General features: G+C 48.3%; 1 protein-coding gene across 1 annotated transcript in view; it reads right to left on the bottom strand.

Moving 5' to 3' along the window:
• The window catches only part of snd1 (staphylococcal nuclease and tudor domain containing 1), an 83,742-nt gene that overhangs the window by 10,639 nt on the left and 52,524 nt on the right, over positions 1-20,579 (bottom strand). Inside the window, exons 17-21 of the mRNA XM_086103445.1 lie at positions 18,735-18,923; positions 7,444-7,585; positions 3,167-3,290; positions 2,844-2,913; positions 1,824-1,937 (exon numbers count right to left, since the gene is read on the bottom strand). Coding sequence (XP_085959571.1) covers positions 1,824-1,937; positions 2,844-2,913; positions 3,167-3,290; positions 7,444-7,585; positions 18,735-18,923 — 639 coding nt within the window. The remainder of the gene's footprint in view (positions 1-1,823; positions 1,938-2,843; positions 2,914-3,166; positions 3,291-7,443; positions 7,586-18,734; positions 18,924-20,579) is intronic.

Raw genomic sequence — 20,579 nt, 5'->3', positions numbered from 1 at the left:
TTTCTCACTTCAGCTCCTTGTAATTGGCTGCAGTGAGCTGGATGAAGGCCCGATTCGCTCAAATGGAAGCCAACTTAACAACGTGAGAGTCCAAGTGAGTTTTCAGACTTTCTCCAAATCAGATTTTACCTGTCAAAGCCAACTGTGAAAAGCTTTTTAAACCCTTTTGGGGGATATTTGTTGAATTAATCATGAGGGGGGGGGGGGGGGGGGAATTGCCATTTGGCAGAATTAACTACGCTGATTTAGTTCTATAAGATCTGAGGAAAATTTAACTTAAACACGTGTAAAAAGTATAGTTTACCGCTTCACAAAAAAACTAGAGGAAATAGCAATGCGCAGATGAGTGTGTCCCCAAAACCCCCTCCCCAAAAAAACTGTTGCAGGAGGTAGAATGGAATGCTTGAGTCATTTTTGACTCCAATTTCCGGTCTGCGAGTACCACTCGAGTATGAAAATCGCCAGCTCACTCAAATCGAAAGCGTTCACATCAAAGCACTTCTCGATGCCCGACGGTCTGATCAATGGGTAAAATGTTCTAAAATGTTCATTTCAAGTGCTCGAGGTGAAAAGCCACTTAAAAGTCCAAATGTCGCTAACTTTAATCACTAATTAATTCACTTTTTTTGTGGTCGTTGTATAACCTTCATTTCTTTTGATTTATGAACTCGGTGCGACGTGACGGAAGCGGCTCGGACAGGCCGTTTTATTAAAAAAAGAAATAAACAAATTGATTTTGTTGTACATCACCTTTACAAGCGGTCTACTTTGGTAAATTAACTGGGCCGACCGAGCGCAGCCAGTTGACGGATTGAGCGTTGCCGTGGGAACAATGGCGGCATCGCTGACTTTTTTTCAAAAGCCCAGACCGCTTTTATTTTCTCTCCAAATACCGCGCCGCTGTTTTATTGGCGGCGTGAACTCTCCACGCCCGTAAAATGATCGCGGACGTGTACGGCTTTGCGGAGGTGAGGGTCAACCCCAAAAATAAATAAATAAATAAATAAAGATCAGGTGGGTGGCGACCTGGCCGGACGAGAGCGCCTGTCAGCTTCCAGTGTGTGTGTGTGTGTGTGTGTGTGTCTGTGTGTGTGTGCTTGCGGTATAGGTGACGGCTGTGAGCGCGGCAACAGATGGGCCACTTCACCCTTCAGGAGATACCCACTCTAGGGACGAGTGACAGCATGGATCAACACACACACACACACACATAAATACACACACACACACACCAAGTGACCAAGCACATTTTGGAGACATACGCGGCGTGCCAAATGATTTATGCAAATGACGTTTGACTCCGATTTTTTTATAGTCCGTGCAAATGGCACTCAGCATACTTTTCAAGTCATCGGTTGTTTGGGAATAATTTGGCGTTTTTATTTTCAAAGATAAAAACTGTTGTTTTGGGGGGGGGGGGGGGGGTTTGTGGTTGGTTGTCAAAATGCAACTGCCATCAAGACATTTTGTGGGCTGTTAAGAACTGAAACTAGTCATTTTGTGGAATTTGCAGCATGGAGAAATCGAAAGCGATTTCAACCAGAAACACCTTCGCACGTCGCATTTGAACATCTTATTTGAAAGCACCTTTGCAAAACAGATGTTTGATCTGCCAATATTTAGGGATGTTTATGTATCAAATGCAATAAGAAATGCCAATAAGTGATTTTAAAATATGGAAATGAGCAAACGTTTCACATTGATGAACACAATCCTGCTATAACTAGCGTGTTAGAATTTGAATGCGTTGCATGAAGACACACATGCTTACGCGTTCAAGTACGGCTCACCCAAAATCAACGTCGGTATTTTTGGTTACTTACATCCTGCGGCACCTGGATGTAGGCGAAGGCGTACTCGGTGGCCTGCGCCGGCAGCGTTCTGGTGCTGAAGGCGGGCGGGATGGCGGCGAGGCGGGTGCACGGCACGGTTTCTCTCTGGCAACAAACACAGATTTGATTGGGGTTTATTATCGTCGTTTGTGTCGAGCTTTCCCAGTTTAGGCCCGTTGTCAACTGGGGGGGTACGCGAGGCTTTTGGCAGCTGCCCGAGAGCCTGGAGTCAAGAAGCCGAACACATCCAGCGATATGGCAGAGGCGTGATAATTAGCCTTGATTGCTGTGATTATTTCTATGAAGAAAGTATTTTGAGTACGAAAGGAGGCAGGGTTCTGAAAATAACAGTTTGTGTGTGTGTGTGTGGGGGGGGGGGGTGATTTTCCCCCCCCCTCCCTTCCACAATGGAACTGTTGCAAATGATGACAATTAGCGGCCCATGCTGAGCTTTTTTTTTTTGGGGTTACTGGTAATTTAGGTTTCCTTGAAAGCCGAATATTTAGCGATGCATTGATTTGAGATGCCAGTCAGAGAGACAAAATCCTGCGGAATTTCCCCGAGCACGTGCGGCTCAAAGCACCCGGGAAATTTGTTTTACCAGCCCATGAGCTCATAAAATGAATACACACGCTTAAATGTTCTCTCGAGTGGGTGACTTGAACAAGATAAGGCGGCACAGTGGAGACAATTGTGACAAAAAGCCGGACCCGAAAAAAAAAAAAGCGCCATTGAAAAGTGTGGCGTTCCATTAACGAGGCGCGGATATTAGACTAATGCGGTCAGTGCGCTCTGGAGTCGGAGGGCCAAAACCTTCAACATTTGTGACCAATCGAGCAGCTTCGGATTTATTGACGTCGTATTAAGAGACTCGCGCGGCGGTTGTAAATGTCTCTTTTGAAGAAGAAGGGAAAAAAAAAGCAGGGGGGGGGGGGGACAAAGGCGCTTTGTTGGAGTGGATGGACTGGTTGGCGAAAACACAAGAAACGGATCATCTTTTCTATCACTCACGTTGCCGTAGTCGATGTAGAAGACGTGCACTTTCGCCGGCGATGCCACTTTCTCCACTCGGGCTCTGTACCTGCAGGGGGGGGGAGAAAAAAAAAACTTTCAGTCTGTAGACAACTTGCTGGTTTTTATGTGGGTACCACAATTGCGCCGAAATGCAAACACGCAGCCTGCGCATGTGCCGGTGTCGAGCCGGAGCTGATTGGTGCGATAACTACACCGCGTGGCTTCTCTGCACTTCTAAGCTTAAGTAGAGACGAGGTAAAAAAACATCGGGTGTTCTTGATATTCCTGATGAAGTCCAGTTTTTTTATTCCGACACGTACCATTCACCATCAGCGAACTTGGCTAGGCAGGAGTCGCCCCGGCGTGGAGCGTAGGCGCCTTCCACGGGGGGCTGGGCGGCGATCTCTGCTCGCATGGTGTCCATCAGAGTCTCCAGCTGGCCTCCTAGTGGGGAACACACAAGTTGATTGATCAAAGACCTGTCAGCCGACAACGCTTTGATATTTGATTGACGTACGGCAAAGCCATACTCTTGCTCCGTCCCCCGAATCGTCTGACATTGGTGTAACATCGAATGGGAGACGGTTCTATTTATGTCAATGATAAAGGCGCAAATGAGAGCCACAGCAGGACGTCCACATGGAGAGCAAATTGAACTCACTTTTCGGCTTGAGTGACAAAGTTTATAAAAAAAACAAATGATCAAACTCGTACTCCGGGGCGATTTTCAATATCTCACCTCCCTATGTCAATTTGCGATCGAGTTAACGGTGACTAACGCCACCTCGGGGCCATAAATAGCTGCGCCTCGAGCGCGAGCTCTAACACGATTATTACAGCTGCGAGTGATACAGTCAAAGGCCGTTGACAAGCGTCGGCGCGATTGGCCGCCTTTAACGAGACAATTTACGACCCCGCGCACGCTTCCAGAGATTCACTCCGGCCACTTCCCAAGTCAAGTCCTGTCACGTCTCGTCCCAACATAAATCCATCACGGTTAGCCTCACCGAGATAATCGGTTCAGTTCGTCAACTGTTTGGAAAACAAAACATGGACGACGAAGCGGTTTGCTGAACAGCGGCTAGACCACTGCGAAGGCGAACACAGAAAATTTGCGTTAACGCGCGTGAGATTTTGTTGCTGTTGAAATGTCTTTTCGTGAAGTGCCAAAAACCGACAACATTTTTTTTTTTTTAATCTTTGGCCGGTCAACCCCCATTGACCATTTTTTTCCCCAATCAGTGGTGCACACCCCGCCCGCCCCAGGGTCGCGGTCGTGTGGCTCCATCCCATCTCGCGCTCGCTTCCTGCCGTAATGAGCCCTCAAGCCCAGGTGCCACTTGGCCCGCATTATTCACACTTCCGCCTTGTACGCTGAGCAGCTGTTCATCACCTAATGAAGCCCCCTGACCCTCCCCAGTCCTGCTTCAGGCGGGGAGCTCTTCAAAGCCTGGACGCCCCCCCCCCCCCCACCACCACCACCATCTTTTTAATCTCAACTCTGTTGACTTGGGATATCTCCGAGGAGATTGATCACAGGAGAACCGGAGAGCCTGTTGCTCGTTGGCCTCTCTCGTCTTATTGGCATAATTTTCGAAGGTGATCTTTATATGACACGGGTCTTGCTGCAAAAAAAAAAAAAAAAAGGGAGGGACTACTGTACTGTGCTGAAAAGATATCAATGATATCATCAATCATGCTATAGGAGATGACAAAAAATGTCTTTTAAGCCCTAATATTAAAAAAAAAAAGCCCTAACCTCACTTTCATCCATATCTCATCCTAATGGCACATTTGGCAGCAAATTCAACTCAACAAGGATGTTACAGACACAGCAACTGACATTTTTTCCCCCCCGTACATCACATTATTTTGTTTTCTCATCGATTAGACGAGTTGAAAGGTTTGCATCGGTCTGCCTTCTGCCAGATGTGCATTACGGGTGCCATTATTATTATATTTTTTTTTAAATCACGACTGGATTAATCTGCCTCGAGTCAATGTTAGCCATCAAACATTGACCACGTGATTGCTGCTAAGCTGGTTTGGTGGCGCAAATTGTCCAGACTGAGCTTGATCCTCTCGCTCCTTTAATTAGAGCGCACTTGTTTTCGAAGTCAACATGACACTCTGCTACGACGACCACCACTTGGCGTCTTTGATAAACAGCTGATGTGGCATCCAATATTCAGACTGCGGGCACACATGATTCCACTAACTACTTAACGGGCTATATTTGGCAGGTTGCGCCCCCCCCCACACACACACACACACTTTAATGAGGTTGAAAGTGGGGGTCGCTAATTCCTGGTTGCATGCGCCTGGAGTGGCCCGTGTCTTTGGAGTGCGCAAGGTCACAGAGATCTATGCGGGTCCCCCTCCTGACAGTAATTACATATAGCCTACGGAGAGAGGCCAACACCGGGGGAAAACCAGGGGGGTTGGAATGGAGCGATAGCTCTTTGAAGGGGAGATAATGTGTGTGGGGAGGAAAGTGAGACAATGCCAGATAAATGAGTACATTAACAGATAAAGAGCCTTCCAATGAACTGAGGATTAAGGATCACAATCCCTTCAAGCTTGCTGGCGATTTGGCGAAGAGAAAAAAAAGAAAATGCTCTAAACGTGAAATTAATCATTTATCAAGTGTGTGTAAAGATAGCCATGCATGAAGAAAGCTGTACTTGTGAGTTATTAAAGGGGAATAATTAAAATGAGAAAAAAGGGAATGGAGAGCAAAGAGGGGAGGGGCGGGGGGGGGGGGGGGTTCAAGAGCAGAGTTGGCGAAGGGGATAAAACGATAATTTTCTTAATGTTTTCTCCCGGACGTTTGACAATCGCGAGGAAGATGAAAGCGCCACGGTTATTTGGTGGGTCTGCACATGTCCACTCAGGTGCAAAAAAAAAAAAAAACAGCTGTGATGCCTTGTCAGTTTTTCTTGATCACGTCTGCACAATGTTCAATACAGTGTACACTCATGCAAATTGTAGATCAGCAGCCTATCCTAGATTTTTCTTCTTCCTTTTATTCAACACTCCCTTCCCCCAAAGCTTGCGACATGTCTATCATGAGGAGACCAACAAAAAAAAAAAGCCTCAAGGGCCATTTTGGTTTGGAGCATCCATTTAGTTTCAGTAGCACCCTCTCGAATTATTATTAAAATCTACCCCCGCCCAAAAAAAAAGCTTTTTTTCTTAGCAACAAGGAATTTGGTAGACATGTCTATCATGAATAGACCCCAAAAAAAAGTCTCAGTCAGACATTGACAACTGAATTTTCACCGTAGCTTGTGTGTGGAGCAATGGTGGCAAACTTTGATGACTTGACACAAAACAAGAACATCTAAAATCTAAACTCGTCCGCGTCACTGTGCCGCAACGTAATTTATACTGCGCAGCGCTCGGCTGCTGTGATTCTACAACACCACTTTGATGTGCACTTCAAGGGCCCGCTATGACTTAATGCCGCTTTGAGCTCGCGTCAGCAAGAATGAAAGCGATCGAGAGGAGGAGAAGGGACGGCAGGATGAAGGGTGGAGGTTGGAGGGTCAGGATTCAGTTCGCCGTTGGGGATAACGCCATCAGACAAAATCTCTCAGGAGGAGTCCGTCTTTGAAGGACCCCTGAAAATAGGCAAAATGGCGGCTTCAAACCAAAATGGCCGACCTCCCGCGTCATTTTGAACATAGCGTCTGGTGACTTTTTTTGTAGGTCTACTCATCGTGGCAAACATGTCAGCCAAATTTCGATTCAACAGGGGCTGAATTTCCAAACCATTTCAAGAGAAGACTGATAAAATACCGCCATATTTCAAGCGCGCTCTAGCGGGCCCTAATTAGTAAAACACATTTAAAATGTTGCACACCGTGTTTGATATTTTCGTGATGCGCAGCATGTCACATTCATATTAAATTCTTATGCCCCGTGGCAAGTAGCGCTAAAGGCATAAGCCCCTCACTTCATTTGAAGTGCCAAGGTAGCGCACGTGGTCCTGATTTTGATCGGCTGTGTTAACACCTGGGGGGAAAGGAAGGGGGAGATGGGGGGGATTGGGCTAGCTGTGTTAGCCGGAGGCGTAACTGGGGCTTTCAAGCTCCTCGCCTGGGCCTAAAGCGAGATGATGAAAAGATGATCAGTTGCGTGTTTGCGCTCAGAAGCGATTGGGTTATTAAAAGTGAGCAAGCACTGCTCATCCCTGAGATTGACTCATTTTAAGGAGAGCGTGACGGAAGGAACGCTTGCAAATGGCAGAACGTAAACGGACCTCCTTTGGGTCACGAGCTTCTCCAGAAATGGCGTGTGCATTTATTCACGTGAAAAACATACATCAGCCGGTGTTGGATGTGCATCTGAGTGGGAACAGCAGGGATTGTTGGTTCCCCGGTCTCAAGTGACAGGAGGGAGGAGGGCGTGGGGGGCGGGGGTGGATTCCCTTCATTGCATCGCGCTAACCAACAAGCGGCATGTCTGAGGTTGCGGGAAATTGCGGTTGATAAAAGTTGGCCTGGTGGGTAACGGCGAATAAACGGGAGGAGGAGGAGGAGGAGATGCTATTGAAATTCATACAGTCAATAAAAAAGGAGCACATCCCAATTACCTGTCTCTACATCCTGGGCGTACAAGTGCAGCATGTCGGTGACTTCCGTGACGTAGACCGGCTTGTATTTAGCCACGCGCTCCTTCTCCTCAGACACGTGCACAACATCCTCTTTGGGCTTCTCCTCATAGTTGGCCCACACCTACAACACACACAGACACGCACACAAATATGAGATTACTGCATTCCAAGTCCCTCTGCGGGCGTCAGAAGAGTCAAGAAATGAATAATGAAAAGATGAAGGGGAATCGATTCTTCATCGCGTAGTATTAGACTGCGTATAATGAATCAATTAATCGTTTCAGCGATTCTGAAGACTTATGACAATTGCCGGGGGATCAGATGAGTCAAAATGGAGTGCATATCATTCAAACTGTAATCGATGCATGTCTTCAAACATGTCTAAATTACACATGTCAAAATGACGTCTTACGATACAACCCCCCCGACCATATTCATCACGCCCTAAAATGGCTTATCATATTCAAACGAAATCTTGCTATACATCAAGTCGTATTTTTAAAAAAAATTACATCGTCCCCGCCAAGAGTGTCAAAAGCAGCCGATGACGGCAACAGTGAGAAAGCTGAGAGGAAACGCTCGCCTTGTCAATGAAAACGAAGTCTCACTCGACACACTGGCTAAATTGTCCCACTCAACGCGTCGCGAAAAGTGATTTCATGCGCCACGGCGTGTCATAACGATGTCTTGCGGTGCCGGGTGTACCTAATATTGTGGACAAGGGAGCGTGAAGCATCTCAAGTAGTTGAACAAACAGAAACAACACTTTGCTGCTGCATTAGTGGAAATACATAAGTGGTCTTAATTTGATGGGGGTAGCAGGTTCCATTTTTCCCCGCATCAAGGTTTGCGTCTCTTTTGGCTTCCCAGGGAGAAAAAGGGAAGGCGGGAGGTTCATTAGGAGGAAGTGCTTCGCCGGCGGCCACGTATCAAGCCGCACGGATGCCAGCCGATGTGTGCACGTGTGTGTTTAGTGCACAAAGAAAGCAGGGTGGCGGCCGCTTGATAAGGCCCAATGCAGCCATTGTGTACTCATTTTCCAGGTGCAGTGCGGCAAATGAACACACACAAAAGGTGAAGAGGGTGGAAGCATGAAAGCAAGCTAAACATTTTGGGGGGGGGGGGGGCTGTGTTCACAACCTTGTCTTGCTCTCCTTTTTTTTTTTTTTTTTAAATATTACAGCAAGCGGGTGATTTTAACAAGAGCGTAATCACCGCCTGGAAGGCGCTGCCTTTTCTGTGGTATGTGGGGAGGAATTGTTTTGAACAATATTAAAGTGCGTGTGTTGAGTGTCTTCCAGTCAAGTTGAAAATGTGCTTCGGATTGTTCTGAGCGCATCAAACACTGTGACACACACACACACACAAACGCACACACACACACACCCCGAGGCTGATGACCTTCCGTGAGCAGCCAACCATCCAGTTTGTTCCACTTGAATGCAGGTATGTGACTGCTGCTCTGCAACTGCGGCCAGATGCTCCGGCCAGCCAGCAGCCCCAGACAAGACAACGGCCGAGAGACACACTCGCGTGCCCACACACACACACACACACACACACACACACACACACACACACACACACACACAGAGTGACAAAAGCGCCAACAACGGAGGCCCGCTCGGCTTCCCCTTCGCAACTCCCGAATGACATAACAATTTCGATGTCGGGCAGAGCCATTTTGAATGGCCAAATTTTCCGTTTAATCATCTCTCTGCGACGCCGAGAACGCGCTCATCTCACACCTTCGACGCCAGACTAACGCTTTTTTTCACAACGGGGATGCCATCAAAGCCAACAGATGAACCATATTATTTATTTTTATTTGTGCAAAGTGTCAAGTTATTATGACAACCTCTAAAGTGAACAAGCACTCTCTTTTTTTTTCTTTTCTCACTAACTCAGGAAAAGGCCTCCAAAGTGATGAGTCATCCTTAAGTGCGAAAACTGGGGACGGGACCGTGATTGTCAATACCAACATTCGGCGACAGGAACATCTTTTTGAAATTTCTTTTAGTTCATTCTAAAGATGCGCTGCGCCCCCTGAGACGCAAGTCAAAAACAAGTGGGCCCAAGTGCAAATTTTGCCGTTTGATGGTGAGCGAGGCCGCCTTGAAAGGCGAGCGGGCACAGGTGTGGCGAAAAGACCGCCGCAGACGGGCGAGCAAGCGCCAGACGGAGGAGGCTGCTTTTGAACACTGATTAAAAAGGTGCGTGTGTCACTTCAATGGTCATGTGCGGCGGTCTGCTGAGACAAATCCAAAGTTTAAAAAAATAACCATAATAATCTGTGCCCCGCAGTGCACGTCGCGTAATTCGGCAGAAACGAGCAGAGTCCGGAGCGTCGCGTTCAACTTGTTGGGACTTTCTCCTCTCGTCCAAAATGACGACATACATACGGCGTGAGGAATGGCACTCTCGCCAGTGTCGATTCATTAGGCGATCGCGCTTTGAGAACAATTGAAATCAATAAGAGCGTGTTATTCATAAGAGTGCCCTTTGTAAATCAATTTAGACCCTATTATATCCCTAATGAATCCTCGGTGGAGAGAATGGCTCATTAATTCACCGGAGGACACTTCTTTTCTTTCCGTCTCTTCCTTGTCCACTCGTTGCCTTTTTGGGATGACTGGGTTCTATAAAACGACAGCAAAAAGGCAGATAAAATGAATTTTGATTGGTATATAAAGTAGGAAAAGTCGCTCTCTCAAAGCGGCGGCGTTGCTGTTCTGTAGAAATGACAGCAGGAAGCCCGGGGACCAAGTCGAACGGGGATTTTTATATCGGAGCTGTAAAAAGTGTGTCAGGTCGGTTTTTTTGTGGGGCTCAGTTCACAATTTGGAGGTGGGTGGGGGGGGGGGGTGCACACTTACCGTCAGTGTAACCTGACGGGAGTCCATGCATTATGCTAGCAGGATGGAAGACCACATAGCACACTGTGATTTTCCAGGGCCGGACGACGTGACTTTCCAATACAGACGGTTGAGCACCGTGGAACAAGCTAGCCCGACGCCACCAGGCAGGCACCAATTTGGAACGCAAATTGGGCGGACTGGAGAGGGAAAGGAACTGGAATGCCAAATGCCTACTTCATGCAAGAGTCAAGATTAAGCCGTGATGAAAATTGACCAGAATAGGCTCCAAGACGTGGTCCGATGAGGTCTTAAATGAAAACAGCATGTGGCTCATGATCCGAGGTTATTTCGCACAATTGTACGTTTGTTGCTGATAAGGATCGGGAGACCGTTTGTGCGCGGTCGTGTTTGCCGGTAGTACACACTGTGCTGATTGCGCCGTGCAATTTGCTTTCACTTGTAACAATGGAATGCGAAGGAGAAGGTCTCCCAAAGCCTTGGGGGGGTCAAAGCGAGGCAAACACTGCGACACAAATGGCCCACTAATCTCCCTGCTGGCGGGGATGAGAATATCGGAATTCACTTCCAGAAGGTAGGATACGCACCACCCGGCTGCGGTTACTTAACAGATAAATGATGCATTAAAGCAGCTCAAGGTTTGACGGACGGACGACGAGTCGGGTTGCAAGGGGGCTGGGGGAGAAGCGGCCACAGAAAAAGACAAGATGCTCCCTCTCGCTCTCATATCACAGCCGGCAGATGTTCTCGTTGTCAAACCCCGGCTCACGCGGCTAATACAACCCCCCCCCCCCACCTCCGCCAGGCCGCTCCTCCCGCATCTGAGAATCCGCCGCACAACAAATTGAAGGCTCCGAGACGACCCGCGGCGATCACAACTCGCTACACTTTCCAAATTGACACAAATTGATCCACTTTGGCGCGTTGTCGGGCTTTTGGGAGTGCGAGCGGCTATTCTTAGCGGCACCTGGCTGCCGGAATGTGCGGGTGCGCCAAAAGAGGGCATGGCGTTGCCATGGAAACAGGACATGTTGCCGCATATGTAATTGGGGCAATGGGCCCGCGCAAACTTAACAGCGGCGACGGCGTCCTCAAGGGCGCCGCACAAACAACACGATCGGGATACAAAACGGGGCTTTTTAAGGTTTCGTTTGGGGATTTTTGGAAAAGTGTCTTTCTTCGGGTTATCGGTCATCCGCTACTAATATAGCAGCAACGTCCCTCAGGATTCCAGACTGAAAATGTTACTTGTTCAGGATGGGGGGTTTTTTCAGGCGTTTCCGTCCCGCGATATCGGACAGCTCACGCGAGTTCTATCGATTTCTGAATTCGCGCATTGAAATTTAATTGATATAAAGGATCATCTTGTTTTACATTTGGATGGCATGCTGCGCTTCAATTTTCTTGCTTTGCTATTTCTGCACGCGCGCGGAAAAAAAAAGGGGGAGAATTTGTTCTCGATTCCCACTCCCGTTTGCTCAGCTTGATTCTTCCGGTGAGCCACCAGATGACGTCTTTTTTGTCTCACCATGTCTGCCCTTAACAAACAGATGCCAAGCGGAATGCGATTTGGTCCTGAAGCAAACATGCCCAGCCGGACAAGTACGATCCACGAGCTGCGAGCTCCCTCTCGGATTTGAGTGATTAAGAAAAGAGGACTAGCTCGACACACCAAGATGTGTAAGTATGCAATTTAAGGGCCATAAATCAACTTCTTAATTAACAGGGCACTCTTGTTTCCAGGTTGCTGTGGTGTTGCCATGACAACCCCCTTTTCCAGGGTGCCGTTATCTGACTCACACGCTCGCTCTTCGTTTGAATTTTTTTCCCCTTTTCACAATGAGGACTCTTGATCATTTTTATTTCTGATCACACCTTTCGTGGAAAAAAACGGGAGGCAAAAACAAGGGAAGGGAGAAGATGAGGGTGGGATTAGCGGGACGGCTGGGATGCGGGACAGAGGCCTTGAGGTTAATGCTGATATGGCGGCGGCGAGGAAAGTGGATGGGGTCATGACGCCGGGGGTGGAATTGATACTGCACATCAGATGTTCCGAAACCAGAATTGCTTCCCTTTATCTGGAGCGATCTTGTCTGGGTGAGAATTGCAAAGTTTTAGCACGGCCACTCAGCCAACCAATTAACTTTATAAAAAAAAAAAAAAAAGCCAGAATGCTGTTGGGGGGTCACACAACTCGGATGCCAACTGAAAAGGGGAACAAAGACTTCAGTGAGAGAAAATTGACATTTCTGAGCTTTTTTTTTTAATGCCAGCATGTTTCATTTGAGAAATGGTCACGATGAGTGGTGGTTTTAAATTTAAAAAAGTGCCCGAAACAGGGAAAAACAAGAACATGGAAGACTGGGAGAAAAAAACAAAACAGCAGGATTTTTGAAATTGCAGAGATGATGAGGGTCAGTTTATGTAACGGTCGCTTCCCAAGGCACGAGTGAGGGCGAGAAGAAGAGACTCTGTAAAATGCACCAAAAGACACACACACACACACACACACACACACACACACACACACACACACACACACACACACACACACACACAACACAACAAAGTGTTCTCTTTCTGGAGAGACTGTTTTTTAGCAGTCCATCCAGCCCAAGAGCCCGAACAAAGTAAAAGAAGACTGACCTAAATATGAAAGGACATTTGAGTGAGGAAAAGAAAGTCCCTCCAACATAAATCTTCTCTGGGAACTGTTGCTTGAAGTTTCGCGACGACGTTGACACATTAGGCGGTCGCCTTTCAGGTTTCCTATCGATCCCCCCCCCCCCCGCCTCCCCTCCCTTATTGCTCTGTAAGGTTGACAAGCGCTCAAACAAGTACAGTACTCATGCATTTTACATGATGCATTTAACGAGGTCGCCGCATGATGATCCGTGTGGTTTTGGTTTCGTGGGCGCAAGCGTTAAAGCGGTTTAAAAAAAAATCAAGCTGATTAATACTCTGTGGGCGTCTTTTGATTAGGGTTTAATTCACTTGAGCAACTAGACGGTTAAAAAAAAAAAAAAAAAAGTACGCCAAGAGAAGTCAACTTCCGGAGTCGCGCAACCATTTCATCGTTTATGCTGGGCCGTCAAACTTGCTAAAACCCCAGCGACATGGTCAGAAGGAAGCCTTTTTTTATCCGTGGATTATTAAAACTTTGCAGTGTTTCTAATGATTGGTTGCCAACTGATTTGACACCCCTCCCAAATGTCGCCAAGCGAAGCCGGTTTTGGGGACGACACTTTAAACAGCTCCACGAGGCAGCAGGCCAATTGATGGGGTTCAAGGCTCAATGCAAGTTCAATGGTGGGGAGACGGAGCAATTTCAAGAGGGCCCCTTAATGAATCCACGCACTTTGCATTCACCTCGCATAGGAGGAGCATCTGAGGTGGATGGCGAGCATGATAAATAGGAGGGCGGGAGAGTGAAACGGGAAATTTGGGAGTCAGACTGGAGGCAAGATGGTGTGGAGTCACGGCGGAAACGATTACCGTGGAAGAGAAGAAAAGGCAGAGAGAGAGGGAGAGAGAAAAAAGAGGTGCATTGTGGGAGAATGGGGACGATCGACTGCTGGGAGGTAATAAAGACAAGTCATGCGGTGCGAGCGTGCCTCCGCTGCCCCGAAGAACCTACCTGGGAAGTGGACGATGAGCCACTTTGCATTCCAACAAGGTCCACGACTAATGAGCTCAATAAAAAGGTCGAGGTTTGAGGATGATCACCAGCCTTGGGAGCATTTTAAAAGCCGTGCCCTCCAGAAACTGAACATTCTATTGGGATGAGAAAGGCAAAGGAGCGTGTGTGCCCCCCGCCACTTGCACACAGGGAAAACAGCTTTAACAATAACTGCTAGCAGGCACACACACAAAAAAAAAAAAAACCTCAACGTCTGTAAATGTCCAACTTGCCTGGAGAACAAACCTGCTACTCAAATCGCTCTCTTTCTCCGCCGCGTTGAAACAAGAAACGATTAAAGACGACAACAAACAACAACGTGCGTTTCTCAGCCGGAACGCATCGTACTCTTTAGCGCCCGTTTTCACCTCAGTCATTCATCTGCCTCCCCAGTGAAGGGGTGTGGGGGGGGGGGGGGGGTGATAAGGGCCTGAGGCATTTCCGCACTAATGAAGCATCGGCGGCCGCAAATCTGCCTCTGAGGACCTCCGCCAAGAAGCCGTCGCAAGAGGCCAAGGACGCAGCCGTGATGCATCTGATGCAAAGAAAGACAGTTGAGATCACGAGGATCCGAAGGAGCATATGGAGTGTTGGGGAAACAAGGCGCCTGCCGCGTGTCCCCGGGAACGCTTCTCTTTGTGGCTGGGTGCGCTCAGCAGATGACACGGTCCGAGTCGGCGTGCAAATTCTGCAACTTGTGCGCATGCATAATTGAGAAGCTGCTGCCTCAGCCCCCCCCCCCCCCACGCGCCTCCCTGCAGGTTATATTCCCCCCTTGATCACGGCGACCGCTCCCGGACGGCGCGTGGCAGGTGATTGACACGTGAGCACGCCACGGCGAGAGGCAGGCTAACGACGGAGAGCCAACAGACTTGCTGACGTGAGGGAGAAAAAGGAGAAATATGTAGGGGAAGAAGCGGCGGCGAGGGTACACACACATCACTGCGTCCCGCTGATCTGCTTCTCTGTCTTCCTGTCAACGCCCGAGGCGCCGGGGGTCCGGCGTGCCGTCTACACGGGAGTGCCCCCCCCCACCCACCCCCAAGAGAGCATCCGCACATGCTCCGAGTAGCTTTGAGTAAGCAGGAAAGAGACAGCTCGAGTGGTGTGTGCGCACTGAAATTCAGATTATGTAATCCATATGAAAAAGCCGCCATCAGCTTTTTGCTTTTTGTGTGGTCAGTGGCTCATTTTGTCAAGACACACGCACACACAAAAAAAGACATTGCGGCGCAGTCAATAAGCACACTGCCAACATGCAAAGCCACAATGCCGACCGCACGCCGCCATTTTCAGAGTCTCGCCGCGTCTTTTTCCGGCAAGGTCTAACACGGGGTCACCCCGCTCATCGTGACCACCCCTGCGGGCAACGACGTCCCCTTGCCGCGATCCCGCCGTCCTTGTGCTCGGCCCCCGCAAAAAGCCCCAAACCGCTGCCTGCCTGAAACCGCCATCGTGTGAGGTCAAACGTTCACGGAGCGACTGTGTTACCATTCCAAGCGTTAAGGACGACTTGGGCGTGTTTGATAGCATAGCTCTTTAAAACTCCTCCTACATACCCCCCCCCCCCCCCATCATAAACACACCTGCCAAATTTGATGTTGCGAGGTTAACCGAGCTCCGGGTGCTGAATTTTCAAACATTTCCACAATTTCACTGCATGCCTCGGCCCTAATGATCTCATCTCCGTGGGCCTACCAAGAACATAGCTACAGCAACTCCGATGAAAATCCCCTTCATTTGTGCGTGACTAACTGGAGAATGCCAGAGCGTTATTATTCCTTTCACTGTAAAAAAAAAAATAGTCGAGCGGGACAGAGGAAAAAGATTGCTACCCTGAAAGCATTTCTGTGGCTCCGGGGCGTAAAGAAGCAGCGTGCGTGGTATTAATAGAAAAGAGACTGTCATCCGCGGAAACCAAACAAGGCGACTTGTATGAGATTCTCCATGGACGGTTTATCTTCAGCATGGCACGAACACAAAGCGAATCATTGTCGAATGAGTCCAGGTAAAAGACCAAGCGAAGCACAACCCCGTTGAGCGAGGGTTACTGTAATGCGGTGGGGCTAAACCGAAAACAAAAGGGATGCGCAAGCCTATTAGGTCCAGCCAAAGGCCCAATTATCTGGATTCCGGCTAAAGCAGGTGTGTGATGTGATGGCCGCTATCGCTTTTGGCAGTGTGACAATTTAGGAAGCGAGTTTTGCGTCCTCGATGTTGAGTAAGGCCGGGCAGGACTCCGGACCGTACGGAGGCCAGAAACTTGAGGTTGGAGTTCGATTTTGAAGCCTTAAATGACGTCTTTCACGTCCCGGCGTGTCAGCCAAAAAGTCGGCATAAGGATGAGAGAACATTGAAGAGATGAAAAGAACCAGCGTGGAGCTCAGAGAGGAAGACGAGGGGGTTGGGAGGCATCGTGATGAAAAGACGAGCGTCCCGTTAACGAGAAACATCTTCGACGCGGGCTCGTCATCTCCTCCCTTTTCTTTCTCCTCTTCGGCTCTCCGCGCTCTTCCAAGTCCTCTGTCGGCCCGATGGAGTGGGGTTAATCTCCTTCAAGTTTGGGTAATTACAGCAGGAAAAAGCCCTTGCTCAACAGAAAGCGCATTCAGGTTATTATTGAGTGGGGGGGGGGGGGGGGGGGGGGGGAGCCCCCCCCCCCTTTTGTTGATTCACCTACTCATAATTAGGACACTCCAATTACCAGCCCGTTTCCTTCCTCTGGCTGCTTTGCTTTTAATAGATTGCTTTGCTTTGAAGACAACAGACGCTGCAATATTGACGCAACAAAACCGTATCAAGTAGCTTTACGACATGGGAGAGCGGAGGTTAAACTTGTCATTAGAAAAGAAAAAAAAAAGGGGGGCGTGTCGGCGAGAGTAAAAATAAGTTCACGTTACTAACCAATTTAAGGTGTTGAAAATATGTATAAACAGATACCGCATTGCCACGGCTTAATCAATTCTATTATGAGGTCCTGACCACAAACAAAGGCGGCGGCACTCGACTTCAATCTTGCGTTGGTGGCAAAGCGCTCGCTGTGCTCTGGCTTTGTAGGGCCGACTATCCCAAGTCAATTTTGAGCTGACACTCGACAAATTCAAATATGCTGAGGTCTCCTCTTTGGAAGGCTTCATTTGAAGCACAATCACTTTGTCCCGCTGGTCTCATTGGAGTAAAATCTCATTGACTCAACCAAACTAAGCAGTTTTGGGTTCCGGATGCACCTGCAGCGAGTCTCACCCCGACCCCCCTCGTCGGTGTCGTGCTAATTCCCCCGCTGGACCCAGTTTTCACTCATGCATCTGCCTCCACGTTTCATTACGACAACCTAGTTTTCTCATAGGGGGAAGCCTGACACAGCATGTCCTCTGTTACCACCGCCGGAGAGACGCAACTCGCAACTGAAGAGCCAAAGCGATAAGCGGAAGGGAGACAGGAAGCCATGCGAGCTTGCTACACTCAAGACAAAGACCAGCCGTGACTTCAAACAAGGGGCAGGGGGGTGGAAAAAGCAAATATATCAGCTTTCCTCCCCCACCCCCCACTCTTGGAGGTCTCCACGGGTTAATTAGAGCACACAGAGTCCCATCTCAGCTGCCCGCAAGTTGCAAACTATGCACTAACACAACGCACAACCCACCGCCGCGCACAAAACAAACAAACTCAGGCCAGGCCCGAGCTGTGCGACATCAAACAAGATCACCGTCTGTCTGGCTCGCCGCTCTCAGGTTAGCTCAAGTCACAAAGCTGGCGGTGAAAGTCAATCCGGCTCAACTTGGACGAGGCAGAGGGCGCTCGGGTGTTGTCATCGGAGGTGTCGCCGGCGAGTCTTCCCGCGGCGGCGAGATTAAAGGTGGCATCGGCTGTATCTGGCAGGAATGCGCTTCCTTTTTTTTTTCTCCTCCATTTGGAGGCGACTGAGCAAAAGTTCAACTGGGAGAAAGCCAAATGGAAGTCCAGAGGAGACTGTGACCAGGTTCTTATTAATTAGGACAAACTTGCCATTGCTAAGAGAAATATCAACATTTTTGAACCAACCAAAATGGCATCGATACAAAGAGGAAAACAAAGGCCGCGACTGCAAAACAAATGATTAACATTCCGTTGTCAAGTCTGACGTCAAACATGATGCTTGTTCTGGAGATATATTATCCAATTTTAGGGACAAAAAACAAGGACGAACGGTGTGTCTGAAGGTTGCATTCAAAATATTAGCGTGACACAAGGACATAAGGCAAAACAAAGACGCTGACAGTGACACTGAGGAGCGACACTGTTTCTGTAGAAGCGTGTCGCGACTCGGATGCGTCTTTCAGAAATCAGTCTTGGCTGTTAAACTGCACACTTTGGTCGCGGCTTCCAGTTACCGCACCGGAATCCCGCCTGGCTCATTAAAAATCCTCGACACAGCGTTGGTGTTTAATGTCACTGGCGTGACGTGTTTTTCTTTGCGTCTTGCTCGGTGCTCAATTCGCGTCTATTGTCCAGCAGTGAGTGTGCACATATTACGTCTCATTGGACCCGACAAGGACGTACCACCGTGTTGAAAATGTGGCCATAAAAGTGAACTATCAACACAAAAGTGTACTTTTCAGCTCCTGTGCGTTTTTCCAAGCTCAACTAATTCATTACTACCAATCAACCCACACGCGTAAAATTAACGGCGCCTTCCTTTAATGGCACTCGTGTTTGAAGTAAAACGGCACACCCACCTTCTCCTTCCTCTGCCGGCACCCCTCCTCGGCCGACACCAGCGTTTTGTAGTAGTTGCTTCGCTCGGCCGTGAAGTGGACCTTGGACAGGGCGTTCTCCACCAGCGCCACCGAGAGGTTGACGCCTTCGATGTGCAGCCAGCCGATGAAGTTGCCGGCTTTGTCCATGCTCTCCACTTCCACCTCCACCTGGAAGCCGACAGGGGGGGATAGACATTGTTAGCGATCTGTAGCGAGGATTAGGTTTAACTGTCATGACAAGGAATGAGGTACAGATGCTATCTCGGAGGAGTTGGCAGTTGTTCTTCGCCGGTGCTTGCCATTGAGTCAAGATGGATTTTTTTCTCGCCGTGCTTTGTCATCAGCAAAACGAACCCTTTGTCTGAAACATCTGCTTTTTATTTGCGGGTCAACCCGTAGCCGGTGGGCAGCATTGAATTATCGTGGCAGATGTTTATTTTATGTAACGTAATTCCTCCGCAATTAGCCACTTGCAACTCATGGCAAAATTTGTGCCGATTCAGACTAATTATCTATTAATTTGTTTTCGAGCACTCATGGGAAAATGGATGCAAACAGCACCAAAAATAAAAAATAAATATAGATATATAAAATGTCCTCAGTCAGCGAGAAAGCGAGAGGGCAGGTGCGGCGGCAAGATAGGAGGCCGAATCCTGCGATTAGGAGGGCCGGCGGTTAATGGCGTGGCCACGGGGGAAATCTGCCAACAATTACGTTTGTAAACTGCTCGGTCTCGTCCGACGGTCAAGTCGAAAAAGGATTTTATTTATCGCAGGCATAATCTTGAGGCGTCAAACTTGACCATTTCATTCAGAATCTCCGATCCAGGTTGGACCAACTCAGACATCCAAGAATTGAAAGCGTACTCAAATCTTATCTATCTATGAATATGTCCATGCTCGCCCTCCGCGAGAGACTCTTTAGCACTCTGGGTGCTGTGGCAGTTACATAACTAGGCCATTAGGACAGAACTCGTCCACAGAGCACCATTGAATGTCAAACGGGGGAAGCAGTCGAAGGCAAGAAAAGGTTACCAACAAACGGCTGAAGGATGGAGGGGGGGGGGGGTGGAATACCCAGAGAAAATGACTGGTAGCCTTATTTTATTACCTTCAGCCATGTAGCCTCGCATAAGTGACATCAATCAGACATTTTACACAAAAAAAAAAAGGTTTCTTTTGAGTTCATCTTGCCTTTTAATAGCCGTAGAAATATAAAAGGGCGAGGAAGGTGCGAGGCGGCCTAGAAACTGCTTTGACTGGAGCCCAGATGGCTCCCAGTAGAGGCCCCGCCATCGAGCCAAGATGGCTCCCGTCGGAACGCAAATGGGCTTCGGTAATCTCATAAATGCTGGGATTGTGTCGACACGACGGATGAAAATGAGGAGACGGGGAGGGGAAAAAAAGAAAACACACAAAGTTAGAAGCGTCTGTGCACAATCTCGTAGTCATTCCCAGGCACAACAGGGGACCCCCAAGGTCATTGTTTAAAACCGCGTCTGATTTAATTCACTTAACTCTTTGGAAGTGAATGAAAATAAAAGAAGTGAATGAATAAATAAATAAATAAAAACGGCAGCGGGTGACACCTCGTCAGAGCCCAAAGTTGCACTAAAACAAATTGAAAGCATGCAGTGAGATTGCATTTCAGAAAATTGGTATCGTTGCTCACCAACAAAGAAAAGTGCAGCTGCGCCTTCAGATATGACTGACCCGACTGACACATTTTTTTTCAACAATCAAGTGCGTATATTTTCTAGTACAATATCACGGAGTGCTATTTTCCTGATTTAAAAAAAAAAAAAAAAAACACGACAAATGTCCG

This window comes from Hippocampus guttulatus, chromosome 22 (assembly GCF_054856545.1).
Source record: "Hippocampus guttulatus isolate MCC_2025c chromosome 22, RoL_Hgut_1.0, whole genome shotgun sequence".
In the NCBI taxonomy this organism is placed as follows: Eukaryota; Metazoa; Chordata; class Actinopteri; order Syngnathiformes; family Syngnathidae; genus Hippocampus; species Hippocampus guttulatus.
The sequence above is the reverse complement of the archived record's forward strand: the minus strand, read 5'-3'. Positions and strand labels throughout refer to the sequence as shown.